The following is a 23,218-nucleotide window of genomic DNA, read 5'->3' as shown; positions in this document are numbered from 1 at the left end:
GGATTTTTCTTGAAACTTAGTGTATGCATGTATTACTCAATAGAGATTCTCTTGGAAGCTTCTTGCCAAAAGGTCAAAGGTCAAGTGAAAGTGCTAAATTTCACTTCTTCCTTAAAGGCATAATTTACTATTTGCAGATGAAACAAAAACCCAGCATTAGTGCTTTAAAATAGTTCTAAAATGTGAGTTAGGGATAGAAACAACCAATGCAAAAATTTTAATCAGTAAAATCGATGTTAAGTATTGTTAAATATACAAAATGTGAACAATAGTTATAATAAAAATGTTTCCAGACTAAACCGTCTACTTTTACGGTTTATTCAGAAAAATACAGATATCTCCTTATATTTTAGGCTTTATTGCACAAATTGTATATGTGATAGGATGTTTTGTGGTACAACAGACCTACACATAATGCATTAAATGTTATATCTTGAAAAATCTTTAAATCACTGTTCCCAAAGGTAAACAGGACCTTTAAACTTAAAAGGGTCAAAAGTCAATTACTTGTAAAAATCCTCCAATCCCCAAATACCTGCACTCGTAGACAATAAAGCCATTCATCCAATTAAACCTAGTTCAAGGAAAGTGAATGTTCATTCAACATATTTGTGACCAGCCAGTCATTTTGATATTTTGCTAATTATGTGAAACTTATCACACATTGTCAAGACATTGTACTATAGACCTATTAGGAGAATCATGCATTATGGCGGAGGCATACCAGTCACCATAGCGACATTTCTAGTTGTTTATTTATTTTTTTGTCAAAATAGAATGAAGTTTTTGTAATTGGTAAGGACTGTATAAGTAGAAGTTTCTTGGCCTCTCTTCCAGTGGTAATATGATTTGTGAGGAGGGATAGAAATAAGAAGACACTTGTTTAAATGAAATGAGAGTGATAAGAGGTCTTAGGTCAAGATCAGAGGACACTATTCTTTAGATTATGGTATTGTTTTGTCGGACAGACAAATAGTAAGAACTTGTGAGTGACATTATCGAGACAGTGCCAGGTCAAAGGTTCGGGTCAAAAGTCACTCAGCTATAGCTAAACACTGCAATTTTTTGCCACAACTTCAGCTAGAATAGTGGTTGCGAACAACGATGAAGTCAAAACTGAACTTAGTTGTAGCAGAATTGAAATTCAACCCAGAAACTGTTATTGTGCTGTTATTGTACACTCTCCAAACTGATGAGGTTGTAAGTAAAACAACAACAAAGAAGTATGCTGGTACTGAATACCAATAGCCAAGTCGAGGAAATTTAATGGAAGCTCAGGAAAGATAATACCTTGGATAATAAAACTCTACAATTTGTAACTTAAGGTGCCAGAATGCATGAAAATGTGAGGTTAGGATATCATGGGAAAGAAATTTTATGTCTTTTTGCACAAAATTTTTTTTCTGGACACCTATCAATATCACTGAAAGGTTATGGATGTGAAAATGCAAAGGCTGCTATCAGGAGCAATGCCTTTTCTGTATGGTGACAAAAAAAAATCATTTTAAATACCCATACTACAATAAATCACTGGCATATATTGCATTCTGTTCTTCATTTTGTACTATGTACCCTCCACCCTCACCCCATGTGTACCAGTGTATATCTGCCATATATTTGGCTACACATGTGGTTGTATTGATACTACCCATGGTTGTGACCAGGTAAAACTGTGTTTGATGTATCAGACATGTGTACACACAGGTTCTTTCAAAAGGTTTGAAATATGTTGTAATAGTATTCAGGCTGCCTTGTGTGTTCAGTGTCTTCAAATAGCTTACATTTAACTGCAGAATATCGTACTGGGGGAGTGTGTGTAGCCTGTATGTGAAAGGTTTTTCGATAGCCAGGATTGTTTTCTGTGCTAAGAAAATGGATGATGTAGAGACTTGATACTGTGATACCAATTGTTTTTATTTCTTATGCTAGGTTACTTTTTATCAAAGTTTTGACAATTTGTTACAATGCACCTTCCCTAGGGATCAACATAATTTTCAGAATTCTATCATAGCTTATAAATTGTTAGCTATTATATGCGTGCCACATGTCCTTATTATGACCTACCTGAACTTTAAAGATATAAACCTTTGCAAAATGTAGCTCTTTTTTTTTTGTGGAGAAATCAGATCATCATTTTATGGTGTCAAGTCAAAAAAACAGGAACGACATGATTTTCCGTACTTTTGTGAATGGCAATATCTGAAACAATATGAGATCAAAGTCAATGAAACTCTTGGCTGCAAAGATATTATATGCACCTATGATAGTAGTACAATCTATTGAGCTGATCTTTTATATTTAGCTCTATTTGCTCAATTTAGGTTCAATTTTAGACCTTGCTCTTTTATATCTGATGAAAACTTTTATAGGGAAAATCAAACGATAATCGAACGATTCCAATTCGCAAGTGCCTCTTGGATATCTCTTTTAGATGTAATGGTGGCCAAGTTGCATCTGGTCTAGGCTGCATTTGTATGTACTAGCACTATGCAAAGCTATACTTCATTGTATTGGTCTGGCACTATTGTGCACATATTACGATTGTGATGCACAAAACATACCTATGCTACAAGCAGTGTCGATTTTAACTTTTGCCTTAACTGTAATTTTTGTGTTATCTTTCTAATTTTTGTGAAGATGGAACACCCATCTCAGAAATTTTGTGGGAATGACAGTCCCTCAGCTCAAAGCATTTTTGACTGAGAGAGGGATTCCTTCCTATCTGTTAGAGATTGAGATTGAATGGCAGACTCCCAACTTGGAAAGCTGATTTAAGAACCCCTCCAACAATCACCTGTGCAGATATTTCTTGTCTGTTTGACTCTGAATTGTGAAAGGACTGATGAGAGAAAGAAGAATTACAAAAATTACATTTGGTTATCATTTGTTTGTCTTGCCCCTGAGTAACTTCTTCCCTGTCGTGCATGTGTTAGAACTTGCTGGAAACTTCACCCAGGTCACGTCCTTCATCTAGGGGTATTTTTATGCCTCTGCCACGAAGTGGTGCTGGAGGCATTATGTTTTCGGGTTGTCCCTCCGTCCGTCCTTCCGTTCGTCCGTCCTTCCTTCCGTCCGTCCGTCCTTCCATCCGTCCGTCCGTCCGTCCTTCCGTCCGTAATGAATTTTGTGGACAGCGTAACTAAAAAACCTTTTGAGGTATCCTGATGAAACTTGGCATGTATGTGTATTAGGGGGTGAAGTTGTGCTATCAACTTTTGGGTGCACATGATCAAGGTCAAAGATCAAAAGGTCAAGGTCAAATACATAAAATTTCACATTTCCACCATATCTATCCAATGCCTGAAGATATTTTCTTAAAACTAAGTGTATACATGTATTACCCAATTAAGATTCTCTGGTGGAAGTTTGGGATCATGAGGTCAAAGGTCAAAAGGTCAAGTAACAATATTAAAACTTCACTTTTTTCTCCATAACTTTTAAAGTGATCAAGGTATCTTCATTGAACATAGTATATATACATGTACTGACTGGCAGTGATTGTCTAGAGAATTTAGGGTTCATGGGGTCAAAGGTCAAGGGCAACACTTCAACATTTTACTATTTCCCTCATATTTATGCATTGCCAGCAGGATTATTTTTTTTTGACACTTGGTGTATGCATGTATTAACTGGATTCTCTGGAAACTTTTTTTTCTTTTCTTTTTTTGCCTCAAAGGTCAAAAGGTCAAAGATCAAGGGGAAGTGCTGAACTAACTTTTTCCTCCATATCTCAGAAGTGGCTCAAGTTATCTTGAAACTTTCTACATATTTATGCATGTTCTGCCTGACAGTGATTATCCTATAAATTTTAGGGTCAAAGGCCAGATGAAAATGGTAACAATGTACTTTTCAATACAGAAATTGCACTTTTTCTCCATACCTTGAAAATTACTCAATGCATAAACTTATGAATGGGCAAAGTCAAGTTAAAGTCCTTAAATCCCCAAATACATGCTCTCGTATTCATCCAATTAAACCTAGGTCAAGGAAGGTGAACATTCAACACATTTGTGACAAACTTGTCATTTTAATATTTTGCCAATTATGTGAAAATGAAATCACACATTGTCCACATATACTATAGACCTATTAGGAGAATCATGCATTGTGGCGGAGGCATACCAGTCGCCTTAGCGACATTTCTAGTTGAAGATTTCTTTGCTTATCGTCGTGTGATCAGCTACGCAGTGATCGTCAAGTCAAATTTTTTTAAATATTGTTGGCTTGCAAGTAGTGGCTACACAAGATTTAGTACGTTGTATAAAGAGAATTAAAACACGATGTTTTAGTGGCATGAATTTTTCGCGAATGGGAGCCGACAGCCTTATTCGCAGCATGAAATTTTTGCGAGTTGCCTCTAACATTCAACGCATATAGTGTAAACAAGATCTTAAGCATGCATTTGAATTTCGCGAAACTCGGCTCTTTTGAAATTGCAAAATTAAAATGCACACGAACATTTCTCATTTTACAGTAATATGTATCATTGAATGGGGTTAATGCCCTCTAGCTGGAGTATATTAATACTGGTTTCCTTTCTGTCTATTTTACTCCTGCCCTGTGATGTACATAGAATGTGCCTGCCAATCCCCATTGATGCTGTCTATACCTGGGTGAATGGATCCGACATTAAACTGCTGAAAGACCTAGAACAGGCCAAGAGGGAACTGGAGTCAAGCGTGACGAACACCACTAATAACAGTGAAAGGTGAGATACGGTGAAAGGGCATTGAGGTGTCGTAGGTAATGGGTTTTGACACAGTCTTGTAAACAGTGGCCTGCTTCCAGGTCTAAATGTCAAATGTCACCAGGCCATTCTCCAATTACTGTCAAAACTTTTGTGATGCCATTTCATCTTCGGTAAATTAACTTGAAATAATTGTATATTTAGCAAAAGCATATATTTTTGAGTTGTATACCTTCTTGGATCCCCCAGTCTACATCTTCTCAAGCAAAAAGCGTTTGCTTTGGTTGGATAAAACAGAACTTGACAGGTCTGTCGGGTAGTGAAACTAAGTGATGAGGTCAGCATATGGCTCTTCATCATTCATTCTTTAAGTGTTTGCAAATATAAAAGAGCAAAGAAATTTTAAAGCTGAGTGTGAGATATAGTGCTGAAGTCTGCAAGTCTCTTTCCTGATGAGACCCGAATAGTTGATATTTTAGTAGTAATTTCTTGAAGAAAAAAATGAGTAATGAATTCAATTGCTGATCTGATATAGAACATGTGACATTTTAAGGGTAACAGTAGGTGAGCTCAAGCAAAACCTGTACAATTGACTAAGAGAGTCAACAAACGGGCAGTATTTGAGTACCTGGTATATTTCTTTCACAGGAGTATTCCAGCTGATACGCCATTTATCAGTAGTAGCCACTACCTACTGGACACATTCTGTTATACATTGTAGTTCATCTGTACATACTTCCTGTATACCATCATTCCTCACCATCCCCTGCTCTATATTTCATAGGGTTAATCGTCATGTCACTATCATAATGACTATTAAGACCAAATGTCATTTGCAGTGACATGTAGAGAACATCAATCTACCAATTCTATGAACATTATGGAGAGTACAGTCTGAAGTGTCATCAACATAGGCCTACATATGTACTTTGCAATGGGTAGCAGGCAATGTATGTCAAAGACCATATGATAACCTACTAGTGCTAATCATATCACATATTTATGAAAGCTCTGGTGAAAGAAGAAGCTGGAGCAATGCCAGATTGGTTTTATTATGTGTATGACAAACAGGCACCTCAGGTACTCAGGAGCAAGTTTGAAGTGGGGAAAATGCCTGAAATATATCAAGAAAATAGCAAAACGAGGAACCGTTTTTGCTTTTGTTGCCAAACAGTTGTTTGATTCAGATAGCAAAGCCAGGAACTCGTTTTTGTTTTTGTTGCCAAACAATTATTTGATTCAAAGTTTCACTCATGCTCTGCTAATAGATCTATTGACCCTTGCTGATTTAATTTGTAAGGCCTGTGAAAGCAGTCTTTAATTATACACTGAACCAATATGAGAGCTGTGATGTGTACCGTGTACTATGCAGTACACTGTATGCTGGTGATATCATTCAGAATCAGAATAATTGATCTGTATTTGTTCAAAAAAAGGGACTGAAGGACTCTATGTATTCACGTACAGATCGTTCATCACTTGACTCATATGGTGCTTCTTTAAACAGTTATCAGCAGGAAGGCAGTGTACTATGCTGACTGTGGTTGATGTTCCTGAAAAAAAAAAAAAAAATCTCTATTGACATTTGAGGAGGATTTGTTTTCCCATCGTGGCTTAGAACATCTGTCATTTGCTGATTAAACAAAAATCAATTGTACTGTTTGCTATATCTGCTCTTTAAGGGAAAAAACTGACATAGATGAGATTTCATTTTGTTCGCTCGTTTTCTGTGATAGTTTCCTGTTTCCTCCGAAGTAAAGCATAGCAGAAGTATGCTTGTGTTTGTGAAATGAAAGAAATTAGATGGGACCAACCACGGTGTGGCAGGCAAACTACACCTTAAAGACAAAAATCGTTTAACCTCTGGGAAGGAAAGAGGGAGATAAGGAACCTCAGATGTCATGGCACAATTGTCGATTACAATATTACTGCAATTTTCATAAAAGTTTCTTGGAAGGAATGCCTTTGAGCTAAGAATGTGTGACCTCAATACAAAAGATTGCATTCACTGTATAAAAGATTACAAAAAAAAGAAGATAATCAGTCAAAAGTTATTCCATTGTAAATCACCCATCATTGAAATATAGCTTGAACCTTTAGCCAAATGACATATGAATGAATTTGAATTTCTTGCAACTTTATGACAATCGGGATTTTTTTTTTTTGTTGAAAGAACAATTTCAGACTTAATATGACAGACCCATTTCAAATGTCATGTAAAGTACTAGGAACACATGTGACCGTGCACCTCAAAACGAACATAAAGTTGCACACACTGATTTTGCGTGAGGACTGAAAATAAGTGAAATGGGACAACCTAGCCGAACTTGACTTTTTCATATTTTCTGAAAGAGTGGGTCCTCTTTTACATTATGCTAAAATTTGGTATCATAAAACGGGCAGGAAAGTGTGTTTTTTAGCAGTTTATCTCGAACATTTTTGGTAGAATAGTGAGATTAGGTGTGTCCTTAGAATCCCTTTTACATTTCTGAAAAACCTTGTCCACATTCTTCACTTTCAACTCTAATAACTTTTGAAATGATAGTGCTACTGCTTTGAAAGTTGGCATTAATTATGGACAGAATGTGTTAATGAGGCATGCATAATTTCAGTATAATCTGATAATCCCTTCATTGTTGTTACTCTGGTGGTTTACTTCCTGTTTTTTATGCCTCCGCCAACGAAGTGGCCGGAGGCATTATAATGTTTTCGGGTCGTCCGTCCGTCCCGTTTTGTTTTTGTCGATATCTCCAGAACCGTGTGGTGGTTTTACATCAAACTTGATATGAGGGTATATCCTGGGGGGATAATACTTTTTTTGGATTTTAGGGTCGCGGGGTCAAAGGTCAAAGGTCACAGGTTATTTTGTGAAAAAAAAGGTTGAAAATTCATGTTTTTGTCCATATCTCGCAAATGGTTCAAGGTATCTTCATGGAACTTAGTATATATGCTTGTTCCAATGGGCAGTGATTATCTAGGGAAGTTGGGGTCATGGTTCAAAGGTCAGGGGGTCAAAGGTCAAGGTCAACTCCTCAAAATATCACTACTTTCCTTATATTTATGCAATGCCTGAAGGTTTTTTTTTTTTTTTTAACTTGATGTATACATGTATTACCCGATATATATTCTGTGGGAAGTTTCTTGCCAAAAGGTCAAAGGTCAAAAGGTCAAAGGTCAAGTGAAAGTGTTGAATTGCACTTTTTCCTCCATATCTCAAAAGTAACTCAAGGTATCATCATGAAACATACATATTTATGCATGTTCAACCTAACAGTGATTCTCTTTGGAACTGTGAGGTCAAAGGTCAAAGGCCAGGTTTAGATAATGCTATTTTCCCATTTGATACTGAAATTATACTTTTTCTCAATACCTTGAAAATTACTCAATGCATAAACTTATAAAAGGGTCAAAAGTCAAGTAAAAATCATCAGTTCCCCAAATACCTGCACTCTTACATTTTAATCATTCATCCAATTGAACCTAGTTCGAGGAAAGTGAACATTCAGCACATTTGTGGCAAACCTGTCATTTTAATATTTTGCCAATTGTGTGAAACTGTCATCACACATTGTCAAGACATTGTACTATAGACCTATTAGGAGAACCATGCATTATGGCGGAGGCATATCAGTCGCCGTAGCGATATATCTAGTTGTCCCATTCATCGCACAGCCAGCACGGTTTGGTAAAGATTAAGCGCTTGAATAGACACTGTACTTCAGAGCCTCTTTTCTCAGTTCACACTTTTCCTGAGTTTGTGCTTTCTTTCCAATATTTAGATAGGGTAGGACAGTCCATTTGATTTGAGTAATACATCATTTTAAAGCTTAAATTCTGCTCTTTCAGAATATGGTCTTAACTAAAAATTCATGTCTAGCGACTTTTTGTTTGTTTTGAGGTGCTGGGTCACATATGAAATATCCTGAGCATCAATATGTACAGTGTACTTGGTGTGCTATTGTATGTGTTTGTTGGTGCATAATGCAGATTTTATAATGCCTGTCCATTTTCATGTAGTTACATGTACACTATGTATGATATATTTTTAAAGAGTTTTCTGGTGATTACTATCTTGCTGTTTTGTTTCCCCTTTGCCAGCTCCTTCCAGTGCAGATTAAAAGACTGTATGCCAGCTGCTCTTCTAGTCACAAGTCCTGCCCTAGATAGATCAGTCACAGTCAGTCAACTTGGAGCTGTAGAGTCATCTCTTCTTCCCATCACAGCCATTTCAAATATCACAAGGGAAGGCGATCAGACAAATACAATTCTTCAGTTTCAAAAGCAGGATGATGGTAAGTCTGTATGCTGAGAGTAAGGGGTCACATGAGTGATAACATGACTAGTCACCTGACATCTGTCTACCCATCATTTACCTAAGACAAACATATTTGCAAACGTTAATTTAAGGTCTTAAATTAATTGAGCTCATGTATCAAATAGCATTATGCGTGAAGTAACTCATTTGAACAGACACATGTACATGTACAATGTACATGGTATTACTACTGGTCTGTCTTGAGTACAGAAAATATGGTAGTCTAATGCTTTACTTCATGTCTTTCCAGTTACTGCAAAATGAGATCAGTAGAATCACTGGCTTCAGAACAAATCCTATGGAGTACACTGTATTTCAAGGTGTTATCTGGTTATGACAAATGATTAATTTGTTCCTTCGATTTTATGAAGATTCTTGGAGTGTTTGTCATACCATATACAAGTTATGTGACTGACAAGGTGGGTATTGTTGCATGTCCTCCCTATCTCAGCTAAAATCATCGGTATGTAAGATTACCTTGGGTAGGAGAATTGCACAAGTGTCAATTCTACTTTAAATTGCAAACAAACTGAGCAGTGAGAGAAGAAACCATGGACACCCTTGAAAAACCTGAATGTTTCGACTCTAAGAAGCCTGAAAAACAAAACAGAAAGCTTTTCTTTCTTCTTTTTATGAAGAAATGCTGTAATACTATGTGGCAGGCAGAAGGACTTTAATAAAATTTAACACCAAATGATGAACTTATGTTGTAATATGTATAAAGTGATACTTTCTAGAGCCCTTTCATATGTGATGATGAACATCAATCTGAAGACTGGCTTAATGTTGTTTAAATACCAATAAACTTTTGCAGAGCACTACTGCAGAACTGGAGCTCAATTGTGCTCAGATATTCATGTTGACCCCTTTCTGCCAGCCATATGATGTTATGCTGTGTTAGTGCTGGCAGAGCCCGACAAACAAAAATCAAACCCTGTCAGGCTGGTGTAAAGGGTTTTGGTGCTATTCTTTTTTGGAGTATTCAAGACTTGTGACCTTCTGTGCTCACCCTGTTTAAAGTGTGAATAATGTGCATCAATGTGAATGATGTCAGAGATTTAACAAAACAAAGGTTATTAGTATACAAATGATATGCATTACACGAGGCGTAAGTGTAAAGAATTATCCACTAGATTGTTGCTTTAGAACAGTCTGAAACACACAAGTTAAAGCTGAGTGATTCTTGAACTGTTTAATAGTTGTTGAAGTTAAATGATCTCACAAACACATGACCAAGTAGTGTGCATTAATAGTTTTATAAAACGATGACATGATTTAAATTCTGTGGCAACCATTTTCACAAGGTTCCTTGGCCAGCACCAGCTCCAAGCTGACTTCAACAGCACACAAAACAATTGCAGTGTAATCATAAGACATAGGCATTGCCTCTGAGTGCACATGAGCAGTTGTTTGTAGCGGTCATTAGTATACTTTAGGCACAATAAAAGGCTGGTCATGTGATAGGTCTCAGCAACTCATTTGTGTAGGATCCATATCACCATTTCATAATCTAGTTTCTATGGTCAAGAGCAATATGAGGCAAATGACAGTGACTTTCTCCTTTTGTATTATATTAAGCTGATAATTCAAAGGCCATACTGCGGTTTGTTTTTGTTATTGTTATCATTGCATTTGGTACAGGAACTGAACCATTACAAGTACATACCCACTCCCCCCCCCCCACCAAAAAAAAAAAGAAAAAAATGGCTTGCACGACAAAGTGTTTGTGTAGATTTGACCCCTACCTCCACAATATACAGCCCCTGTCTGGTTGAGGAGCAGGGAAACCCATGAATGGTTTTCCCCTTCCATCATATGTCAACATTTTGTTCCTAATTCTTCTCTTTATTACTTCCACCCTGCAGTGGAGGCAGTAGTGAAGAAGACCCAATCTTTCACCCTGAGCAATAAAAACTACACCCTTTCCAAAGGATATATTGTGAGTACCTCATGTGCAGTGGTAGAAGACCAGAATGCATTTTGTGAAAGATGTGATTACACTAAACTAAAGAAATAAATATTATCTAAACACACTGCAAGCAATGTATAGTTGTTGTCATTATTTTAATTTGTTTATTCACTTCACTTTTTATTTTATGGACTGGAGGCATAAGGCACCCCTTAAACTTTCCTCAAACTGTGAAGCACACCAGAAGCTGTAGATATTTTCACTGTCATACAAACTTACAAGCTGAATTAGTCTATGATTAGCAGCTATGTTGATTCCTTTGATATATATAGAGATTTGAAAAGAAAAAAAAAAATCATTATTTATAAAATCTTGAGAAGAAACAAAATTTAACTTGGAAGTTACAACTCTGCTTCTTCTCTATGCAGTTCTACACTCATAGGAGTTTTCTTTTTTAATTTATTTTTAATTCAGGTAGTATATAATACAAGTATCTTGTAGTATTCTTTGTTCATGCAAGTGTATATTGCTGTCATTGAATTTGAAAGAACAGCTCATATAATTCTATATGTTCTTTGTCACTCCTATCTGAGTAGTGTTTTTTCTTTTATTCTGTTCTGTCATGAAATAACTGCTCTGTTCCTTTCAGACATCAGATTTTGCTGTGACAGGGAGTGTTGCTTTCAGTGACCGGGTCTTGATCACAGGTGTGGGAAAAGATACGACGGAGGAGGAGGTCAAGTTCAGACTTGCCGATCAGTACCAGAAGGATGTGGGGGAGGTGGGTTATTAGTTTGTGTGTGTGAGATAGCATGCTAATCATCTTTGCAGCAAAGAGCATGCACCATAGAAGTTTCCATTGTATGTTCTTATTACTATGTTGGCAGTAAACAGCAACAAATCAGATTTCAGAAAAAGAGATGAGTTCATGCTAGCAAAGTAGTGACCATTTCAGTATCCTGTATAACATCCTAGAAAACATGCCCTTGTTTTACTTTTTCTGTTTGATGAAGATTTTAAATGAATCTTCTTTGATGAATAGGAAGTAGACATGACATGCCTGAGAGACAGCTTATGAAGTGTTAAGGAATCTTTTTGCTTGTATTAGGGAAGGGCAATTTTGTATTTGTTTTGTATTGAGAGACCATAATTGTTTCCTTTTTTTATTATTTCAATTTTAAGACTCAACCATGTTTGGTGATACACTAATATTCAAACTGCCATTAGTCTTCTTTTTTTTTCTTGGTCGAACTGTCAATAATATAATGCTTTCCATAGTGAATTTATATATGCTTAACTTGATTTTTATTTAAATTCTCTGTGGTTCAATTGCTCATGTTCTCTTCTAAAGCTTCGTAATGTGCATCTTGTTTCCAATCCAGGTAGTTGTAGAGAATGTTGCTGGTCTTGCCGTGGTCTTCATCACTAACCCAGATGTCATCAATGATGTGATATCAGAGGTAAAGTTTGTAATCATTGATATAAATTCTTTGCTGACAGCTGTCAGTTGGTAGGTTTCTTGTTTATTCTCACCGTTATTATTGTAAATATTGTAATATCGAATGATGATGATAATATGATGCTTGAGGTAAATGTCATGTGTAACAAACTGTCAATTTATTTGCAATTATGTGGAAGATTTTACAATTCATTCCTTTCTCTCTTCCTCTTTCTTATTCTGATTATGTTTTCTGTCGTAACTATGTGATTATGATAATAATAATAACAACTAGAAAAGCACTCAGCAGCTCATTTCCACCCATACACGCATGCTGAAAATCGGTCAATTTCCCAATATTGAAGCTTTTTGTTTATGTCATCAGCTTCTAGCTGTGCGGCACCTCACCGAGCAGAACATGTACTTTAGTGTGCGTATGCAAACCTCAAATACGTGCAGCTTGAACTCCCAAGTTCATTGACCCTATCTGCCAAAAGATAAGAAATCCTTTAAAAATTCATAAGAATTCCTAGGTGACAACCAAAATTTAATCATGTGTTTCTTATGTCATTATAAAGTTTTTCTTCAAGTTTCGTCCAAATCCATTCACAACTTTTTGAGTTATTTTGCACACAGACAAACAAACCAACACCGACTAAAAACATTTACAACCTCCTTCCTTGGCGGAGGTAATAACATTCATATATAAGTTGCCACACTTATGATACCTGATACTCTTGATGCACAAGAGCCTGCTTATGTCAGAGCATGATGTGTACATAGAAATGTAACAAGGATTATAATTTCACGATCATTTCCCTTCTGTACAGGCTGAAAAGACAAACACCACCAGTGTTCTGAAGGTCAACAAGGCATACCTCATGTGGAATATGGAACATGTGAGTTGCTGTTCCCAAGTTGACTGGGCAGAGCTGTTTCTTTGTGTGTTTGTGTGTTTTGTCTGTAGTGCAAGTGCATTTGCATTTGTAAATACAATTAGGTAAGACGAAAGAGGGAAATGTCATTACTGAAGAGACAAAATAGAAGATAGATCACATAAATGGTATTAAATATCTTTGACAATCACAGGGGCATGTGGTGAGCCGGTAATGTGTTGTGTGATGAATTCATACATTTGCTTTCTGTTTTTCCTTTTACCTGTAATTCCACGGTCTTCTCTGTTGATATTTTGCCTGCAGGAGTCCCTGTAAGGTAGCACTTCAGTGTATATTTGATTGGACATGTTGTTTAGTGAGTGTTTCTATGTCCAGTTTACACTTGAAAGAGTGATAAAGCTTGGTAGTACCCATTTTTCATGTATGTTGTTGCTGTATCTGTTTTGAACTCGTTGCCTGATGTTGAGTGTACTGAATGTGCAGTACAATTATTTGTAGGAATTCATTAGTTTTCATTAAAACAACAGTAAACAACAATGTAAAATCCAGGTTGTTAAGAGAACAGAGTGAAATGCAGCATTTGCCACTGCATGATTGCTTGGCGGTGTCATTGGTGTATGGTGTATTTTGTCAAGGGATAATGCTGTTGATGAACACAAAGTTTTAATACAACCCTTCTGCAATTGATTGGTATGTTCCTCTGAAACCACCTGTTACCCGCTTTTTTCCCCATTCTCCTCCCCTCCCTTTCATTTATCACATGCAGGAAGAAGCCAAGCCAGATGAAGATTATGCACCCAATAGGTTTGAAGATAATGAGGTAAGAGAAGAAAACTCATACAGGGATTTAACTTTTTATTATAAGATCACTGCTTTCACAATATGAAAATCACAAGTTATAGAACATTGTTTTGTTTGGCAACAGCATTCATTGTTTCATCTGAAAAGTAGGTAGTTCTTGTCTCACCTACTACACACACTGCATCTATGAGGTGATAGTGCTGGGTGGACACATAATTACCTCCACCAAGGGAGGAGGTTATGTTTTCATTACTGTTGGTTTGTTTGTTTGTTTGTTTGCTTGTTCGTCCGTGTGCAAAATAACTCAAAAAGTAGTCAACTGATTTAGATGAAACTTGCAGGAAAGGTTGAGAATGACACAAGGAACAGATGATTTAATTTTGGTAGTAATCCGGAAATTTTTATGGATTTTATGAAGGATTTTTGATATTTTGACAGGTAGGGTCAATGAACTTGGGAGTTCAAGCTGCGCATTTTTGAGGTTTTTATACGTGCACTAAAGTGCGTGCTCTAATTTCTGTTAGGGCAAGGCGTGCCGCGTAGCTGAAGGTTTATGACGTAACAAAGGCTTCTATAATTGGGAAATAGGGCAATTTTCAGCATGCATACTAGTACGTATGGGCGGAAATCACTGATCTCTGTGGAAGAGCAAGATCATCGGTGGAAATGAAGTAGCTGCTTGGCGGAGGTCTGCGCTCTCAGAGTGCTTTTCTAGTTTGTAAATGAAATTCTGGAGGATGAATATAAGATTTAAATGAGTGTTCACCAGGTAGGAGAGAACGATTCAGGAGAGTGCTGTTTTTACTGTGATTTGATATAAAATTTACTTTCCATCAAAAATTTGTGATTCATTCCTTTCTTTGTAGTGTCACTTGAGACTGACTCTTGATCTTACAATGTCTGTGGTCAGGACTTTCTGTCATGTATGCAGTTAAACTTTGTTCTATATTGAAGTTATAGCTGTTGATATTCATTACCAGTCATATAAATATGAATACTGCCATCACCTCATGAATGATTTGTGGAGTGAGCCAGATTGTTTCATCTGTCACAATAAATTTTATTGTCAATTTTGTATATCCTTGTTGCAGGAGTTGCGATACTCACTGAGGTCATTAGAAAGACACGCCCCATGGATACGACGTGTCTACATTGTAACCAATGGACAGATTCCATCTTGGTTGAATCTTGATAACCCAAGACTGGTCTTAGTTTCTCATGATGTAAGTGTTGGCATTCTTTTCGACAGGACCCATCAAATGTTATGCGGTAGATATTCAGACATGGAAGTCTAACTGTGGTCATGTAATCCAGTTGCGTGATATGAGGTCTTTGATCATGATAGGTCAAACATTGCCTAGTGTGAGGAAACTTAGTAGAGAATAAAATTGTATGTACAGTAAAATGAGGCATAACTGCAAGAAATGTTTATACCTGATAGCTCTGATAGCTCTTGTGTGTTTTTACAGCAAAGTTTATATCAACTTTGAGAATCAACCTGCCTTAAGCAGCATACTTTTGTCATTGGAGCATGTGTTGGTCCTTTTTGCGACTCTTATTTTGTATGATTAATTTGAAAATGCAATGTTTATGAGTGACTTTAACTCAACTGAGCTAAGGGCTTAATTACCCACAGCGATGAAAATTGGCAGGGGGTTATGTAAAGGGCTCCGTATGTTTGTTTGTTTAGCTTTGTTATGGCTTTTCAAGAGCTATGAGTCTTCCTTTGTCTGTCATCAGTTTAAAGTTATTTCACTGGTTGTCTTTGAATCTCACAGTCTGAATACAACTTAACATAGCTGCAAACATTCTTGGGGGTAGGGGATACCAATTCTTACAAAGGAAAATTTGGAGGCTTACCTCTATGTCCATGTCATTGTCCACATGTTACAACACTTGTCGCACCCAAAGGAGATCTTCCAGAACAAGACCCACCTGCCCACATTTAGTTCACCTGCCATCGAGTCCCACATCCATCGCATCCCAGGCCTCTCCAGGAAGTTTGTCTACCTGAATGATGACACCATGTTTGGTAAAGACATCTGGCCTGATGACTTCTACACACACGCCTCAGGTCAAAAGGTACTCATCAACTAGACATTTAATTTTCTCATGTTTTTTGTTTATTTGTTTGTTTGTTTGTTCACTTTTTGTGAAATGTGAATATCTCTTTTTTTCTCCTTTTTTTTTTTACCTCGCCTGAGGCAAGGGCTCAAGTGATCAAACTGTAATGACTTTTTGTCTGTCCTGCATTGTGTGTTGTGTGTTTTCCATAAACTTTTTGCTTCTCCATCTTCTTAAAAAACTGCAGTTGGCTTTTAAAACAAACTAGGCAAGAAACATTCTAGGGGTAGGGCATACAATGTTGAACAAATCATTCAGGTGGTCCCTGTGGGAAACCTGGATGAGTATAATGTTTAAGGCCTTATCTGATCCAGGGCCCAAATGCTAGAAACTTTGTGTCAAGCACAACTTGAGAAATCAAAACAAGTCCCTAAAATCACAACATAACTTTACATTGCAATGCAGATGCATTATTGAAAAGACTTAGAATGCAAATGTCAAGCACATCTTTGAGTTTGTTTCATTATAGTCCATTCCTAGCTCTCTATTAGACTCAAGTTGCAGTACTGTCATAACTATTTAATTCTCCCTACCTCTGTATAGCTTTTTGTTTTACAAAACAGTTTCTATTCCCCTTTCATTCACAGCTCTATTGTAGACCCTTTTAAGTTGCTATACCCTTTAGTAACCCTCACATTCTCGGTACCTCTGTACACCTTTTTGTTTTACAGAACAGTTTCTATGTGCCTTTCATTCCCAACTCTTTTGTAGACCCTCTCAAATGTCAATTCCTTAAGATAACACTTTCATACACAGTACCTCCATGCAACTTGTTACTTGAAAATTCTTCTGATTCTCTGATTCATAATCCCCCTCTCCCATAGTGTTTGGTTCTTTTCAGTTTTTAGGATTTCCTGTATAATAGACCTTCAATTCCAAGAATTGTTTGTTAAATCTTTTATTTTCACAACTTTGATGGCTAAAGTACTTTTAGCCCTTTTGACTGCAGCAACTGAGAGAGAACAAAGTTAATATAAAAAACAAAACAAAATGTTATATAAATATGTTTTTTCCCCAAGTACAGGACAAATTTGCCGGGAAAGTGTGTACAATAGTGAGAACGCTGAAATGTTAGCAGCTATATTTCCTATTTCCCTGCTGCTGTGTTGCAGGTATACCTGACTTGGCCTGTACCAAATTGTGCAGAGGGGTGTCCGTCATCATGGATCAAGGACAACTACTGTGACAAGGCTTGCAATAACTCTGAATGTGAATGGGACGGTGGTGATTGTGAAGGTATCATATTCCTTTAATCCAGGACAAGTGGTCTGAAGGAAGAATTTTTAAAAATGCTGAATAATGAAAGGCAGGAATAAAGATACAAAAAGGAGAATATAGCAAAAAAGATGTGAAATGTAAGGGTGAAAATGAGAATAAGTCATGTTAGATGGCAAGTTAATGAAAAATGTTCTTTTGTCTGCAGAGACAGAAAATGTTGATCATTTGGCATTCACCAATTTGAAATTGATGTGATTGCATTTTCTTGTGATTCGACACATTGGAACCCAAGTATAGTTTTTGGAAATGTACAATGTATATTATTTTAAAATTCTTCTGTACAATCAATCTTTGTCAGGGACACAGTGAGGCCATGATTTTTGTTAGTAGATATTTTCATGATATGGAAACTTAGTGTATGAGCGACATGCACTAGTGTTTATGCATTTGGACTTTAAGTAGATGTAGATTTGGTTTTTTCCATCAAGATTTGGTAAGTGACTAATGTGTTTAACTCAACATTGCTTGACTACACTATTGAGAATTTCATGGTTTTTCTTTCAGTAATAGCCTTATTAGAGTGCAAAAGTCAGCCACCTTGTTGTGACATTACTTCATTGTTTATTCTTTTTTCAACAGAAATTCACTGTAGCTTCATAATACATTTTTTTTTTCATTCTTATATTTACTACAGGAGTACAGGCACAAGGTGGATTGGGTATTGGATTACATGGAGGCAGTACTAATCTAGATCAGAGTGAGTATGCTGATGTCACAATGTCAACCATTTTATTTCACTTTCGCCAAACTTTCTAGTATAATTCTTGGGAGCAGGTTAATACAAATTTGTTCTAATTGCACAGGTGATCTAAATGTCAGTCCAGATGCAGGGTCTTAGTCCCAAATCTGTATCCATATGAATCATCAATTTGCTCAAAATCTGGAAGTAGTACAACCAGGTTGCTCTGAAATCATATACTGGGAGTCAGAGTAAATACAGCAATCAGAACAGTGGCATTGGAAGCCCAAGCTGTTCAAATCACTTTTCTTCTCAGAAAAATATACTTGATGCTGATACCTGATGTTCACATTTTTGCCCAGAAGTTACCAAAGATTCAAAGCACTGATAAATATCGATGTAATGCTCCTTTTTTTCTTTTGCCCGTTTATTCTTTGGGCTTCTTTGTGAAACTTCTTTTTAGTTATCTTTTTTGCAAACTCTACTTCTCAGAACATTTAAAACACTGGAAATCTTTTTGTTAGACCTCTCATACTAAAAACCTTTGTCAACTCTTACATCCGCAGATATTTAGCTCTTTAATCTGCTAAATCTTTCTGCAACCCTTTTATACAGAACCATTCAAAACCACTACAACAATTTTGTTCATGTGTCATGTTGAAACATCCATTCTCAGAGTCTTGAAAGTCTTAACTTCTTTGATTTTTTTTTTTTGTAATCCTTGCTTTTTGTGTGTTTTTTTCTTTAAATCACCCCGTTATCATCCAGTGCCCTGCAGTTGTTTCTTTCCGAGTCAGTGAAGTTCAAGTATCGTGCAAAGTTACTCCATGGAAAGTTACAAGTTTATGGATTATAGGAGGCATCACAGGGAGTCAAGTCTATTTAAAAACTTGGTTGTGCATCAATGCTGATGGGGCTAATGTAATTGTTTCTAATTCTGTTGTTGTTTTTTTTTCCTACTGTATTACATTCAATATATATGTGCATTTTGGTGAAATTATGTGCTTGTCACAGAATGTTGAATCGAGTTCAGACCAACCAAGAGCATGTGTTAATGTCTCTAAGCAAGTTATTTATGCCACAGCTCTCCTGTCCACCCAGCTGTAGCCTGCATACTGGGCTTGCAATACCCTCCTATCTACCCAAGTGCAGCCAGCAAACTGGTCTAGGCAATAACCTGTAGTGGGAGAGGGTTGTGGCACAGACGTGGTGATAGGATCCCTCCCGATTCAGCATTTATCTGCTCTACGCCCCCTCCTCTTCTTCTACATTCAATAATTTTGTTATCCCATTCATTTTTTCTTCATTTACTAGTGTATTGTAATACTGGTTGTGCAAATGGATGGATAGCAGACAAGTACTGTGACCAGGTAAGCACATATCACCCTTCTACACATTGATGATGTCATCAGCTTCAAATGTGAGAACAAAACTTTGCATGCAGTTATGGAAGCTCTGTAGAGTAAGATAAATCATGGATGGAAAGTGTATCACCTTTTGCACTTTCCAAAATTGATTAGGGAAAGGTTTGAACTGAGCATGACGACTTCTGAAAGGCCTTTCGAGCATCTGTATATTTGGAGAATATATCATGGATATTAATTCATCAGGATTGGCAAAAATACTAAGAAGTATAAAGAAATTACAAATGTTCACAGAAGACAAACAGGGAGATGGTATGGGCCTACTGGTATAAATACTTACCATACACCAAGGAAAGTACATTTAAACTGAGATTCAGCTTGAAGAATTGGCTTGTTTAAACTTACTTGCACACACTTTATGTGACTTAGTCTCTTTGTAGCGGGAAAGTAGAAAGGACAGTGAATGAGTGCATCTTTCATTGTCTGTTTCAAACGAATGCAGACTCTCAATTAGCTCTGGATAGAGAAATTGTGATGATTACTATATGCATTATAGGCAAGTCAATATTTTATGGACAGACATGTTGATATCCAATGGTACATTGTGTTATCATGATGCCTAACAGGCCTGCAACGTACCTGAGTGTGGATTCGATGCAGGGGATTGTGGGAAGGGCAACTTCCATCGTGTTCACTCAACCCTTGTTTCTGAGGACAGGATGCATATCACATTGCCAAAAGGTATGAAGAATGTGTATTGATTCTAGTGTGTGTATTGCTTACTTTCTCCCTCTTCCTGCTGACCTCTGGAAAGAAATCAGTCACCTAAGATTGCTTCTTTGAGTGTAGGGTCTATTCAAGTGTACATAATCATTTTCTATTTTGTGTCATAGAATAAGGACATTTAAATCTCCATGGCAATCAGGGATCATCAGATATTCGTAGACCCCGTTTACAGTGAGTGAAAAGGCCGGACTCAGCCGTGGCTGAGCCCGGCCTTCATTTCACTGTAAACGCGCAAAAGGCCAAATGCGGTACCAAAATCGGCCGCGCATTTGGCCAAGCTCTGGAGATAGTCTTGGCTGCGACTCGGCCACGGCCAAACCCAGCCTTTTCTCACTGTAAACGCAAACTGGGCCAAATACGGTACCAAATTGCCACCGGCGCGCTCCCAATAGTAGTCGTTTGTTTACAAGCAGAGCGCCACTATGACAAAATATTGAAAGGTTTGAATTAAAAGCCCGGGCCGAGCCCGGCACTGTAAACGGACAAAATTGCGGGGCCGAGTACCGCGATTGAGTACCGTGATTGCACTGTAAACGGGGTCCTAGTTCTTGGTACGCTCATTAGCAACATTCCTTCCATTCATAAATATATTCAAGTATCAAAGTTACACCAGACTGATTTCAAAGCCTCTATAGGATTCTCATAAACAGTTTCACCTAATAGGGAGAGAACATAGAAAATCAATTAGAGATTTAAAAACATGGTTTACAGACCCTTTATAACTCACACTTAGAAAATTTATGCTTCCAAATTTTGAATTCAGTAAGAAAAGGGTAATGTTAGAAAAACTCGAAAACCCCAAATTGACAGAGTTGAACAAAACTGCATATTTGAAGGCCTTTAGGACTTTACAAAATCAACCTGTGCCACTTAAAGTGTGTTGTGTAATGCAAGGTCACCTACAAGTAAAATATATATGTGTTTGTGTGAGTTTGTGTTTCCATGTGTGTATTTGCCTATGTATACATGCATGTATAAACATTTCCAAAATGTAGAGAATGCAAGATGCTGAGTTTCCATTCTATGTTGTGTCTGCCAGGGCTGGAGATAGCATACTTCAATGTGACGCCCATCTTTGGGCCAGGGTCGACAATTACAGAAGGCAAGTATGACAACAAAGAAATTGTGCGGACAGCAACCATCGCTCAGAAATTCAAGACTGTTCACCTTCTGCTCTACAAGAATATGTCAGAGTCCACATTGACATTCCACGTCCTGGGAAAAGGCCCCAACGATACGCTCCTCAATGTAAGCAATCACAAATGTTGTAGTGGCCATGATTATTAAGAGCTGGTCATGTGAACTATGGACTTAAAATGCCCTCTCTTATCCTGGTGAGAAATAAAAGCTTTTGACAGTGTTATGGTATTGACTTTTTTTGTGAAGGTTATTGAGCATATTTCTTCCCAGCGAGGAACACGGCCTGCATTTTTAGACAATAGATATTGCTGGTTTCACATTACCTAGTACAGCATTAAGTCATACTCCGTGATTAACTATAGATTCTTCATTATGTGAGTGGTAAAGTGCTTTGAAAATTAATGCATAAAGTAGTTTGTAGCTATTCTTAATAAAGACATGAATTGAGATTTGTGAATACTAATCTTGTAGAATTTGTATAATCTGCAAAGCTGTTCTGTCATGTTGGTCCTGTCTCAGGTCACATTTAATGTCACAGTGGACACAAGGGAGAACAAAGGCTTGGACCTCAAACTGTTAAACTTGGGCAATGAAACAAGTGAGAAGGAAACAGAGGTGAAAGAAGAGGATTCTGAATTTCCTTTCAACTTTGATGACATTTCAGAAGAAAGACAGTAAGTACAAATGCTTCATTTTATGTACAGGTGCCATTGTAAAATCTGAAGGTTATGTGTGTTCTATTTTAATCACATTTTCATCTACTGCAGTACCTTTCTGTTTTATTCAGTTTTATTCCTTGTATAGTAAGTTTGATCCTGGGATAGTTTCTCCTTTTGATGATTCTTTTTTTTAATATGAATCAAATCAATAAGTAGTTAGGAAAAAAAACCCCACTTTATTAGTATTCCAAAACAAGCAAAGAGAAGTCTTTGTCACATCTTCAACTGAAATAGACACTGTTGGCTAATTAGCAAAGGATGAACATTTTGCTGCTTATATACATGTACCTGTAGGTCAAAGCATCAGCCATAATCTCAATGATAGATGTATCACATATCAGCTAATGTCACATGATTGATTAATTGACAGAGCCCCCAGAGTTTCCCGAGTGCGAGACAAGGAGGTGGGTGTGTCCTATGAACCAAAAGAGGAGGAGCTCACAGAGGAGGTTGCTAAGCAGCTAGAAGAACTTAAACAACAGCTGGAAGATGGTATGGCTTTATAGTGGAGTACTGGTTGGTATGGGAGCATCATAGCTGTACTCGGTGAATGTAATTGATCTCATTATCTTGGTGGGGCATTGCAAGATTTTTTTCATACAATCCATGTCCAACTAGTCCCAGCAGTTATGCCACAGTTCAGTTTTGCAAGGAAAAATGTAATGATATAATTATTGAATGCACAAATCCCCACTTGTCATATTCATCCGCAAAACAAAACAAAATCAAATAAAAAACACAGGTATCATTAAACATGACTGTGGTTATTAAAGCGGCCTCAGTTGGACAGTGGGTCCATGAAGTGTTTTGATTGAGACTTTTGACAAGTGACTTCAGTGAATGAGGTGTATTTATTTGCCACCCAAGGATGTGAGTCATATTTTGAAGGAAAAATGTGCATTGTTGACATCAGATCAATCAATTCTCTGAATTGTGAAAGTATGTAAGTAAAATTTGTAAGTGCTGTGTCACTTCTTTTTAATATGCCACATCCTTTTTTGAATGATTTATTCTGCATGCATATTGTATCATGAATGAGCTATACCCATAAAGCTTTTATTACTGTTGCTTTTTTGATATTT

The 23,218-nt window shown here is 37.0% G+C and overlaps 1 protein-coding gene across 1 annotated transcript in view; it reads left to right on the top strand.

The window, feature by feature from the left end:
* Window positions 1-23,218, top strand: part of LOC139731036 (N-acetylglucosamine-1-phosphotransferase subunits alpha/beta-like) — a 45,166-nt gene that overhangs the window by 5,676 nt on the left and 16,272 nt on the right. Inside the window, exons 4-19 of the mRNA XM_071641918.1 lie at window positions 4,574-4,708; window positions 8,786-8,979; window positions 10,868-10,941; window positions 11,561-11,692; window positions 12,294-12,371; window positions 13,180-13,248; window positions 14,012-14,065; window positions 15,138-15,269; window positions 15,958-16,128; window positions 17,283-17,406; window positions 18,083-18,145; window positions 19,442-19,497; window positions 20,118-20,232; window positions 21,317-21,525; window positions 21,937-22,091; window positions 22,507-22,628. Of these exons, the coding sequence (XP_071498019.1) occupies window positions 4,574-4,708; window positions 8,786-8,979; window positions 10,868-10,941; window positions 11,561-11,692; window positions 12,294-12,371; window positions 13,180-13,248; window positions 14,012-14,065; window positions 15,138-15,269; window positions 15,958-16,128; window positions 17,283-17,406; window positions 18,083-18,145; window positions 19,442-19,497; window positions 20,118-20,232; window positions 21,317-21,525; window positions 21,937-22,091; window positions 22,507-22,628 (1,883 nt within the window). The remainder of the gene's footprint in view (window positions 1-4,573; window positions 4,709-8,785; window positions 8,980-10,867; window positions 10,942-11,560; window positions 11,693-12,293; window positions 12,372-13,179; window positions 13,249-14,011; window positions 14,066-15,137; window positions 15,270-15,957; window positions 16,129-17,282; window positions 17,407-18,082; window positions 18,146-19,441; window positions 19,498-20,117; window positions 20,233-21,316; window positions 21,526-21,936; window positions 22,092-22,506; window positions 22,629-23,218) is intronic.

The sequence above is a fragment of the Diadema antillarum genome, unplaced genomic scaffold, assembly GCF_040938485.1.
Source record: "Diadema antillarum isolate AM-2024a unplaced genomic scaffold, OU_Dant_1.0 seq00000348_RagTag, whole genome shotgun sequence".
In the NCBI taxonomy this organism is placed as follows: Eukaryota; Metazoa; Echinodermata; class Echinoidea; order Diadematoida; family Diadematidae; genus Diadema; species Diadema antillarum.
Note: the sequence above shows the minus strand (reverse complement) of the source record. Positions and strands in the feature narration are given on the sequence as shown.